The following is an 11,970-nucleotide window of genomic DNA, read 5'->3' as shown; positions in this document are numbered from 1 at the left end:
TATTTTCCTTAGTCTCACATGTGTGACAGCTAGGCCTATTTGTGAAATCTGTGTAACAACAAAAATGACGTAGCACCATATTTAGGGCCCTATGCATAAGCAGTCTCTGTGGGCGCCCGGACCTTCTCCTCTTGACCATGTCTCTCTCACACATGTTTTGAATTTATTTATTTATATTTTTATAAAGGTTTGCTTTCTTTCTTTCTTTTCCTTTTTTGACCCCCGATCTCTCCCTCTTGGGGAACGACATGACGGTGTACGTTGGTGCTCCAGCAGCACAAGCTGTCCCTCACTTAACTCACTAAGCTGCGTTTTGAGGCAGGGGTGGACCCCTGCCCTATAGGATTTTGCACCTTTAAGGAAAAAACGAAGTTCAGTGTTTCAACTGATTTTTTCATCAAATTTTAAAGTACTTATGGCAGTAATTAGTCAGAAATAATAATAATAATAAAAAAAAAAACTGCAAACAAAACCAAACTTTTCATCTCAGGTTTCACGTAGCCCCCCCACCACTATGACACCCCTGGGGAGGACACATAAGCATTCTGGTGAATTTTTATGAACCAATCTGTGTTATTTCTGCATCAAGTTCTGGTGTGAATGTCCTTAATTTTGTCAAAATAGAAGTCCCCTGCAAGGGGTCAGAGAAAGGTCAGAGCTGCCTTACTCATCTCTTAAACTGATTTATGTTTACATTTCTTGAGCCTTGCATTAAAACGGTACCGATAGTTAAACTCCACAAATAGAAATAATAAAAATATTTTTCTTGTCATGTGTACAGAAAGAATCTTAAAATGAATTATCTTCTTGCCTTTCCATGAATATTATTTGAATATCTCCTGGTGGTAAATTGAATTGAAAGGAACTTTAAACTGGCACAAACATTTTGCTGCAAAGGAAAACATGAAATGACAAGTGACATCGCGATATTTCCGACAGCGCGTGAACGCAGCAGCTGGCTGCTCCGCTCGCAGCCAGAGGAGCGGACAGCGCTGCGCACGAGGCAGGGACCATCTCCACCGGGAAGGTAAGAGACACACAAGTGCGGGGTGAGCATCGTTTCTGACCACAGATACTGCTCAATAACGTCTGTTTCTCCTCGTAGTTCATTTACAGTTTCTAAATTTCTGTCAGAAACAGTTTGGAGGGAGCAGAGAGCAGCAGCCGGTCTGTCAGACAGCCTGTGAGGGCTCGCAGTTCTCCTGTAGGGATGCTGCAGTAGCTCAAACCCTCGGCAAGCAATTTGTTCCAGGCTGTAACTCTTGAGTTAATGTTTGTCTGCCGTCAATTGTCGACTGAGTAGCTGTGTTTACCACAACTTAGGAGAACTGAGTAGCTTCATAGCAAGTTTGTGACCGAGAAAAAGTTCACTTGTTTTGTTTAAATAAGTGTTTTTCACAGCGAGTGGAGAAAAGCTCACACCTGCAGTAATTAGCTGACGGTTTGCTGTGACATAAGCTCCAGTGTTCGCCAGTTATGTCCACGAGTAAACGGTTTCCTACATAAATTAGACACAAATAATACATTTTAATACTTTGCAAGTCAAAGAACTTAATTAAATTAATGAAAATATGCCTGCCGTAAGATTTGCTTTATCTAAATGCTGCATTCAAGGTGTCTGTGTGCTGCTGAATGTGTTCAATGCTTCTGTTTTCCTTCTGAACAAGCACCTGTTTACTGTCAGGATACAACCCTTGACCTTTGAGCTGTGATTGACATCAGCCTTTACACATCTGCTCTCTCTGGACATTTTTGCCTTTCTTGTTCTGTATATTTTGGGTGCTCCTGCTGGAAAACTGAACTCATTCAAACCTGCCCACATTTTTTCCCTCCAGCGTCAAACAGATTGAATCTCAGACACCAGAGAGGATTATGTTGATCACATCCTCCTGTAAGATCAGATCTCCATGGCAGCGGTGATGGTTTCAGGAGCGAGAGCCATCCTGGTTATCTCAGGTTCCCCTTCTCCGCCCTGATGCTCGCTCCAGGCCGGCCCCTCGGGATCAAGACAGAGAGGACACAGAGACACGATATGACTGAGACGAGGTGTGTGGCTGAGGTTGGATCCTCCCAGAGATTGGGTGTCATCTTTCTCATGGCGCAAAGTTGATGGAAAGGGAGTTTTTTCATATTTGTTTGGATTGACATTCATGCACCGCGACTGGGAGCCAAGTGGGAAGGGGACTTAAATACTCTGAGTAGGTATTTCCCTTCATTCCCAAACAGAGGCCTTGTGTGAAGGCTGGATATTTAGCTGTGGGGAGAGCCCCAGTACTCACTCACTTATGGGAAGATGGAGGCAGGAGCAGAGGCTAGTCCACAACAGCACCCGAGGAGGAAACCTGTGCTGCATGGCTTGGAGGACCAGAAAAGGGTGAGTCAATGACTGATGGTCTTTATCTTGATCTACCTGTCTGCTGTGTGTTGTGGGATGGCTTAAGAATGCATGAGGCTGAATTGTGTGTGGAGTTTGAATCTTTTTTGGTGCATGTGAATCAGTTTGTGCGATGGTTTTAAAGCGTCCCCTCACCTCTATTAGTCTTTGAAATTGTGCATTTACATCCTAAGTAGTCATCAAGGAAAAATCGAAAACAGTTTGTCTCATTGGAAAGACAAATACGCCTTTACTTTGTCATGGAGGATGTTTAAATATCTGCACAAGTCACTGGTACTATTGCATCGTGACCTAGTCTGACCTTCATCAGGGAAACCAACTCGGGTGTCAAAGGATGCATAACTGGATTGATTGAAAGCCAAAGAGTCAGTGAAAGCATTGAGGCGTCAGTGAAGTCTTCTTTGATGCTTTGTGGTTGTGTAGAATTACTCCAGCGGTCTGCGCTAAGATTGATGGGGTACTTGATACCGTGACTCATTTTCCCTGTTTCAGCTTCGCTCTGCATTTTCCACATGATGTTGATGTAGTGCTTTCGTTGTATGCAAACCTCACAGCTCTGGTTTTCCTTTTTAGTTTTCATGGTTCATGCAATCCTTCAGATGAAGAATTGCATGGTTGTAAGTTTGAAAAGAAAAAAGACAGCTCCTTTTGGGTGTGTGAACCAACCTTTCAATGTTGTATCAGGTACATTCATCTGGCTTCTCCCCTTACAGCGCTGGTTCTGGATGAGCTGACATTCAGGAGATACAGGGTTTTCAGTTGACTCTGGCGACGTGTAGTTGTGATAGACTGGCACAGAGGCACCAGGCGACAACCGTGCACAGGCTAAACAGATGTCTGTGTTGATTCAGAGCACATTAGTCTTCATTTTAATGTGAAGACAGACTGAATTTCTTGTGCTTGCCTGCAGTGAATGCTGATTCAACTGACTCGCAGCTTCAGTGCTACATTCAGGGCTGTTTACAGTGTGTTTACAGCAAATACCTTCCTTCACGACAAGACTTCTTTTCAAAAGACTAAAGTCTGACACTGTCTCACATCTAAAGGCAATGTGAGACAGTATTATGCCAAACTCCCTTTTAAAAATATGACATTTTAACAATTCCCTACATGTTTGCAAAAATACATACTTCTAGAGACACGAGATTAAAGGCATCATATGTTGACAGAATTCTTTTCAATTTGGCATCAATATAAACTCTCTTTAGACTCTGTTTATTAGCTGTGCTATTTTAGTGGGAGGAGTCATGGGAATGAGAGGCGAACCATTTAAAACATTAAGATTTCTCTCTAAAATAAGTGCCAGTTGGCGGAACAGATACACACAGAATCAAACACTGACTCTTGTTCACTCCACGACTCCACAAGTTTCTCCTCCTTTTCCTCAGTACAAGAGACTCGTTCACGTTCTTGCGTCTTTGCTGCTTCTTGTGTGGTGCTGGACAGAGTGCAGCTATTGGTTGTTCACAGTGTTTATGTCATTGAACTTCAGTGTGATGATATGAAACGTGATTTTGTTGGAGCGTAAAGATGAGGAAAAAAAACAAGAAAAGAAGAGTTTTATGACCACATCACACCAAACAGTTGAGATGACAGGAGCGTGCGTCAACTGAAGTAAAACCCTTGATTTTTATTCCAACATTGAAAATGTTACACTGAATTCTGCAACCTGTCAGAGTTCGTGCCCCGTCCTCTAAAACCTTACCCTAACCCAGGGGTAGACAACCTGCAGCTCCTGAGCCACACTCCCTGTGGCTTTGACCAATTAGGCTACATGGAAATGAATCATGGTTATTTTTTAACATTTGAATTTTCATTTATCATTGTTGTAGGCCTACAGTGATTCTTACATTATCCAACTGTACAAATGTGTAACCTATGGGTCTACAACAAATTTAAAAGTGTTATAACATTTCTTCAACTAAAATGTGAGTCATAGCGATGTCTACGCTGTGGTGGCTTTTCTCTAAATTTTGCCGAACATCAAGAGGGATGGCTTGTCTTGAGTCTCTTTGGCAAAGCTAGCCGTGAAGTCCAATTCCAGAAAGGAAAAGTCTTGGAGGAAAATATTGAATTTCATAGTGCATAAACAGATTTGTTTGCTTTCACTGCAAGGTACCAAATATTCCTAAATACTACTGCAGAATAGCCACCTAATGGTAAAACATATTAATGAATAGACCTATTAGAAATGTGTCATCTTTATTACAAGGTTCAAATATATTTTGCAGTTCCAGACACATTGTATTTACTTCTTTGGACCAAAAATGGCTCTTCTGGTAGTAAAGGTCGCTGACCCCTGCCCCAACCATTCAATATAAACTGAATGTCTTTTTTTTAAGGAATCTGCTACTGGGTCACAGAATCTGACAGGTCACAGATTTCCGTGTGACAGAAATTTGTCTGTGACATTGAACTCACTTAAAAAGTCAATTGGTGTAAGGCTGGCATATGGTAGCGAAACAGGAGGGATCCCCAAATACTCCGGGTGGGTAACCTCACTTGGGTTCGTAGCATTGGGTTTCGAGGGCAGCTGAAGAGTGGACGAGCTTACAAGGTCACAGTTTTTAGGTTGGAGTTCAGTCACTGCTTAGTCTGGTTCTGCTCCAAATGTTGTGGAGATTTGTTGGACTGTTCTCCCTCTGCTGTACTGTAGGTGTGCCAGGGATCAGATTTAACAAAAGGGTTTATTCCTTTTTCTGTTTTCTGTCCTGTCCTCCCCCTGTAAATTATTGATTTGATCAGGTGTGTTAAATTAGTCACTTGGGATTATGTACAACATGAATATTAATTGATGTGACCAAAGTCCCAGCTGCTGTTTTCCAATTTTCCAGACTGCAGAGCCTCTCTGGATGCTAAGTGACACACTGAGCAGCAAGGGGACTTAAAGCATCACCGTCTAGTGTTTGAGTTCATCATGAAGCTCAATATTTATGAAACCGCCACACAAACTATGTTTTTTCACTGCATTTTTGTTGCTATGGTGACCAACCCTTTTACCATCCATAAAGTGAGTTTTTGCCCTTTGCATGCTCGATGAGTTATCAGCAGCGACACGTCTAGATTTCATTAGAAGCCTCAAAGGTGGCGGCATCATCAATCGGAGACCAGACGAGGCCAGACGCTCGGCACTCTCCGGGGAGGAGAGGCTGTGCCAGACCGAGCCAATACTCACCTGCCCTCTTAATGGACATCAGCCGACTTAAATAAATTGAAAGCACTGAGGTAGTACTGTGGACACACGGGCTCCTATTGTTGGAGAATTACCTCAGGCATTCATGCAGCAAGGTTCTGTGTCCCCTGACAGTTACCTAGGCTGGGTGAGTTCAAGATCCTATATGTGATAGTTGCCGCAGTCAGAGGTAATTGGATTTTGTTACCTTTTGTAGATTTACTCTCTCACATGTTCCCAGCTCTATATATTAATGTTCACTGAGTAGCAATCATGGGCCTATGTGGGGAAGCAGAGAGCGTTGGAGGGGAATCAGGGATGTATTGTGTTGTGGTGAATGCAGGCTGAGTGTTTGATAGAGCAGAACTGCACATGATCAGAAACCTGCCTATTTGTAGTCATTTGGTATTCACTGACCAGGGTTCCATGAGATTGGATCTTTAGTGTTCTGAATTTTCCAGCTGCGGACATGAAAGGATGAAGGATGTACAGTATGTACCTTATTTTAGCTCTTATTGGAGGATGAGAATCACATTGGCTGTAATCTTTTCAGAACCTGCTAAAAAAACTTCACCAACACTGGATAAATCATATGAAGTTGGAAGTGGAGATGTTCTCCCTTGTTTGTGCTAAATTGGTATGTATAGTATATACTTCGCAGTTGCTTGGTAGTATACTTTGTGCAACTGCATCAAAAGTTGTTTGGTTTGACAGAAAAGTTGTACTGAATGAAAACAACCCTTTTCTTCGTGTGACAAGACATAAGGTGCGTTATGCGTTTCCATCCACCTCTTTTTATGTGCATTTACAATTTGCGCATAAAAAACCTAAATGAAAACTCCAAAAACTGAAAAAAAGTCTCAAAATATCACAAAAAATTCGACACTTGTCTGAGGTGGAAAAGTTGTTGTATCGATGAAAGGCAAATGCGACAAATACTCAGCTAATACATGATGATGTGCAGTCGTGATGTACCGTCGTTGCATCAACCACTGCAAGCTCTCTTTGTTGTCTCTAGATGGCTTTTAACATGCTTATGTATGCACATGGAGCTGTTTCCAGAACACTCTGTCTCCATTGTCCAGTGTGCTGTCTGTTATAATACATTCACTGTTTTCCTTCATTTGAGATTTGACCGGCGCTTTGTTAATAACACGATCTCATTGCGCCCTCTTCTGTAGTGCCAACTGTCTGGAGAATTATCCCCACTCACTGCTTATCTCAATGAACCATCTCCCAATTTTCACATAACAGCAGTGGATTTTTTGCTTTTTTTTTTTTTTTTTTTTTTTTAAAATTTGTGCCATATTTGCATGGGACCCCAGCTATTAAGGGATAGTTCAGAATAGGTAGTTTGAATAATAATTTTGTTGTGTGTGAGAAAGTTGTTAGGAGTATCAGCTTTTTTTTAAATGTATTTTTCTTTGTTGATGAAAATGTGAATTTAAGGATAAAGCAACAATATGCATTACAAAAATATGTTTTCCCTCATATTCGTGTCACCTTGTATCATCGTCAAACCACATAACTATATGACTGTTTGATTTTCCAAGACAAAGCAGTACCGTAATGTTCCAGGTAATGGACCTTACCATCATCATGGGCCTGGACACAGTCAGTACGTTTACATGCACAGTTTAATTCCACTTTTAATCGGAATGAAAGGTCATTCCGATTAAAAGTGGTCATGTAAACGGTCATTCCAATTGAAAATTAAATCCGATTAAAGGGGGTGGTTTATTCCGTTCGTCATTCCGAATTAAAGAATTTTGTGTGCATGTATACGCTCATTCCTCTTTAAGTTCATTCCGGTCTTTCTGCGCATGCTTGTTTCCTTGCCCTTCTGGTGCGATGACGTATATAGCGCGCATAGCAATGGGCTGCATAGCAACGGGCTGAGATAGAGCAGTTGGACTTGTTGCACTCACCGGTTTCCATTCGCCAAAGCACAGTCTTCTATCTCCCTTCTTCGACCTTCTACCTCCCTTCTCCTCCTCAACAGATGAAGCATTAGCAGAACAAGGTTGTTGTCGTACTGCTGCTTCAAGAATATAAGCAAAACACGCCCGAAAAAGGCACTAAGAACAGCGTCGTCAAGCATCTTGTTATCCGGAGCGAGGACTACAGTGTTTTCTTCCGGTAAACGTAAACACGTAACATCCGCCCCGCCCCCTATCCAATCAGAAACGTTCCCTGGCCCAAACCTTGCACAGACCTGAATAAAGGCGATTGAACTGATCTCCCATGTAAACCCTCATTCGGAATGAATATTTCCCATGTAAACTACCTGGAAAGACTTTAATTCCGAATGATTTCATTCAGATTTATTTCTTTACGAATGAGAAGCCATCATGTAACCATAGCCACTGTAAAAGTTACTATAAATCAAACTTATTGTTATTCAATTACTCTAAATCTTATCATATGGTCTTTGTGCAGACAGTAACCTCTCCAACAGGTCTTAGCCAAATGTGTGACATTTTAGACATGTTAATAAAGTACAAAGAGGCAGGAGTAGAGACCTTAACTCCCTCTAACATTATAGTCAGGTAATTGGACAACCTCGAGAATATAATGTAAATGAAAAAGAGGTTGGCTGTCATATTTGCAAAAAAGTTTTATTTCATCTGACAACAGCGCCATGTACTATATTATATTCATAATTTTTGATTCATGCATTGCGTCTCCTCTGTATCACAGATTTGTGTGAGCCTGAGTGAAATTATGTTGGAAAGATTTAAATGCCTGCAAACTCCCAGTCTAGATAGGCATGCTTAATTTATTGGAGTGCAGTCAAAGAAAAGGAGCTATGAGCTGATCTTTGATTAACAATGTCTGAACAGCATATTGGATAGTTGGCATATCCCTGCCTCCCATACTGCCTTTTTCTGCTAATGAAACACTGAATCCTGTGTTACTGAACTGCTGTTTGATTTATGTCCTGACCTCACACTGAGTTGCTGTGGATACAACACAGATTTACAGCTCTAATGCTGGACACAGGGCAGACAGTGTTGACGTAACCTTGTGTTTCTCTTCGTCATGTTGTAAAATTACCTGTTTGGTGAAAAAGCAATGCTCGTAATATCTTTATTATTCAAACTGTTGGAATGCAAACCCGACTCTGTTGCGCTGAGAAAGTGCAAGGTCCTCAAACAGGCAATTAAATCTTTCAAGATTTTAGTACAAGAGCTGTATGTTTTCAAAATAAAGACTGAGTTTGACAGCAGATCTCAACGCCTTCCACGGCGTCTGATAGAGATGATGAAGGGCATTCACAAGGTGACTGAGAGCACTCTGTAATGGAATCTATTATTGATTCAGCCCATTGAGGATAAAAGGAACTTGACACTAATTGCTCAATCAGAACCAGTGGAAATTATGTATTTATTTTCTCTAGTCATTTCTGACTGCTCATTAAGAGGTGTTCGATACGGTTGGGTGGGGTTCTATAGGATAATGAGGTGTTTACAGTGGGTACGTGTGCCGCTGACTGCTCTGCTGCAGTCTTTCTCAAACAGCCTCATAATTAGCTAAGAGACACAGATGAGTGGAAAAGCCTACACGGTTTTGTTTGTTTTCTCCACAAGATGGACTAAACCCTGAACCTCAGCATACAGTGCACACTCAGCAGGACAGGTCTGGTTACTGAGCTATAGAGACTCCTCACATGGCTGCCAGGCTCCAGTGGTTTCCAGCCCTGAACACTCCAATGAGATGTGATAATGGGACACAGGCTTGTCAAAACTTAAACTGACAAAGAGTTTTGTTTGTTTCATTTTAATTGTTTACCGAAGCAGTAGACTCATGTACAAGACACAAAATGATCAGCCACACTGAAAATCAGGTTTTTGAAATAATCTATACTATTTAAGGGAAAACTGCTGGTTTTCCACCAGCTCTGTGTCATCACAATGCAGGCAGTGAGTGTGGATGAATGATGTTTGGCTTGCCGCTCATTTGCACACTGCGGTGACACAGAGCTGATTAAAAATGAGCAAAGTTTCCTTTTAAATTTGTTTGAAGCTCTGTATGCAAACATGCACACTGGCAGCACCTCGAGCCACCCATCCGTTTTCAGTTGTAGAGATACCACTGCATTTGAAACATGTAATGTGAAGTATGTGGTATCAGATTGGTGCATAGACTAGTATACTTGCAGAAACCCAAACCAACATTTTAGGCAGTTTCAGGGGCGTTTCTGCTACTGGTATTGGTATCAAAACAGCTCTAGTCAGTTCGCAGCAGGCTAAGCCTAGATAGCAGCCCAGTCACCCCTTTCCTTTGCTACTTCCTAAGGCTCCTCCTGTAGGACCCCTTGGCAGATTAGGTACGTAATGTTTCCAGCACCAGATTTTCATTCTGCCCTGAGGTGTTCCACCCCCCTGTTGGACGTGCCGAAAATACCTCTACAGCGAGGCATCAAGGAGGCATCCTGATCAGATGCTGAGCCACTTTAGCTGACTTCTCCTGCTGCAAAGTCACAGTGTCTCTTCTCTTATCTCCCTCTGGTTGTCTGAGCTCCTCACCCTGAGGCTGAGCCCAGACAACTTGCAAATGAAGCTCATTTCAGCTGCTTGTATTCATGACTTTTGGCTTGTGGTACATGAAAACACCTCCATTGCTGGAAGTATGGGATCAGCAGTATAACAGTTTATTTGCTCCTTCTAAATAAAGCAGTTATTTTATCACCTGCTTTATGTTTAAGACAACCTGCATTATGTTTGACATGCTACTGCACAGATGCATTTAGTTTACTTTACTACTTAGTGTATCTGGAGACTTGTGACAGGCGTTGGAGCAAAATACGTTTGTGTAAGGCAGTTTTTCAGCTGAAGAAGTAGAATGGTCGAGCAGAAATGTAGATCCTTCTTTCTCAGATAATCTCTTTATCCTGGAAAAGTTAAAGGTGGAGTTTGAAATTCTGGAGAGAGATTTTTAATATTTGAACTCATGGCCTAAACAAATACACCCCTCCTTCAGAAGCTCCGGTAATATCTGCAGTGTTACTTATGTTTCATTACTATCATAGTGTAGCTCCCTTATTAGTGGGTGAGGACGTGGAAGAGGAAGATCAGTCGGCACAGTCTTGTGTGGCTCAGTCCAAAGAACTTTGTTTCTCATTTACAGAGCCAGGGTATGTGAACACTTTTTTTTCTCGCTGTGCACACAGAACGAACAGCTCACAGACTGAGAGGAGATATTTGCTAGAAGGGTATTGGATTAGTATCACAGACTAGGGATAGACCGATACGGATTTTTTAGGGTCGATGCCAATACCGATTTTTTTCCATCACCCTTAGCCGATGACCGATTATGGACTGCTGATTTTCTTGAGCCGATATTTGGGGCCGATACTGCTTTTGCTCCCTCAATTTACATCAAAAAAATGACACAATGATGACAAATATTACAGGTCTCAAGTTTAAAATAAGAAACATTTATTGAACAGTAAAAAATACTAAAACAAGATGGAAAGTTGAGGTAGAACAGGTAGAATATTATTATTATTATTATTATTATTATTATGCATTCAAATAAAAAAAAGAGTTCAGTGCTCTTAAATCTTCCAGTAATGTCTTTATAAAATAAACAAATATTTAAGCTGAAGCATAAATAAAACAACAACTACTGTACACAGTAGGATTCGCTGCATGTGCGCTGCAGGGTCTTCCGGCAACACAGAGCTGCCCGTGGATGCCTGTCTGTAAATCATGCCAGGGAAAAATAAATCCACAAACCCACGCGCGTATCGGCCGATGCCGATACAAGTAAAAAACTCAAATATCGGCCCGATATATCGGCCGGCCGATGTATCGGTCTATCCTTATCACAGACTCCACCTTTAAAGTGTTTATGTGTTGATTTCAGTTGTGTTAAATTGTTAGTGTACTCGTTAAGATAATCAAGGCAACAGAAAAACTGCATTTACTGCTTTCTCTACAGTGTTTCCTCTAACAGTGGACATTAAGCCAGACATATGGGCAAGGTCACAGTGGTCGTACCTTCCCTGAGCTGCCAACCTGTTCATTAGGACTGCAACATCTGTGCTAACCACCACTCACATTGCTGCTGTCAGTGCCCTCTTACATTATTCTCTTAAACAAGCTAACAAACAGTAAACGCTGTATCTCTGTCTGCACCATTTCGACCAGCTGTGGTGAGCTGTTATGAATAACATCTCTTTGCTCTCAGCAAGAACTGACGCTGGATTTCGACCCCAAGTTGAGAGAATCATTAGCCTTGGTGATCACGGCCCCGCATCATCCCTCCACTGCTACGTTGGCGTGTTGCCTAGATAAGATGAGCCACTATAGGGCTGACAATTTGTCATTGACAGAGTTTGATTGATTGTGCGTGCCAGCCGCCCTGCACTGCTGGTATCTGAAACTAATTGGATGTA

At 41.7% G+C, this 11,970-nt stretch overlaps 1 protein-coding gene across 1 annotated transcript in view; it reads left to right on the top strand.

Moving 5' to 3' along the window:
- Positions 1 to 969: 969 nt before the first annotated feature.
- Positions 970 to 11,970, top strand: part of nav2a (neuron navigator 2a) — a 305,157-nt gene continuing 294,156 nt past the window's right edge. Inside the window, exons 1-2 of the mRNA XM_078173805.1 lie at positions 970 to 1,027; positions 1,836 to 2,374. Of these exons, the coding sequence (XP_078029931.1) occupies positions 2,294 to 2,374 (81 nt within the window). The 5' untranslated portion in view covers positions 970 to 1,027; positions 1,836 to 2,293. The remainder of the gene's footprint in view (positions 1,028 to 1,835; positions 2,375 to 11,970) is intronic.

This window comes from Epinephelus lanceolatus, chromosome 2 (genome assembly GCF_041903045.1).
Source record: "Epinephelus lanceolatus isolate andai-2023 chromosome 2, ASM4190304v1, whole genome shotgun sequence".
Lineage (NCBI taxonomy): Eukaryota > Metazoa > Chordata > Actinopteri > Perciformes > Serranidae > Epinephelus > Epinephelus lanceolatus.
Note: the sequence above shows the minus strand (reverse complement) of the source record. Positions and strands in the feature narration are given on the sequence as shown.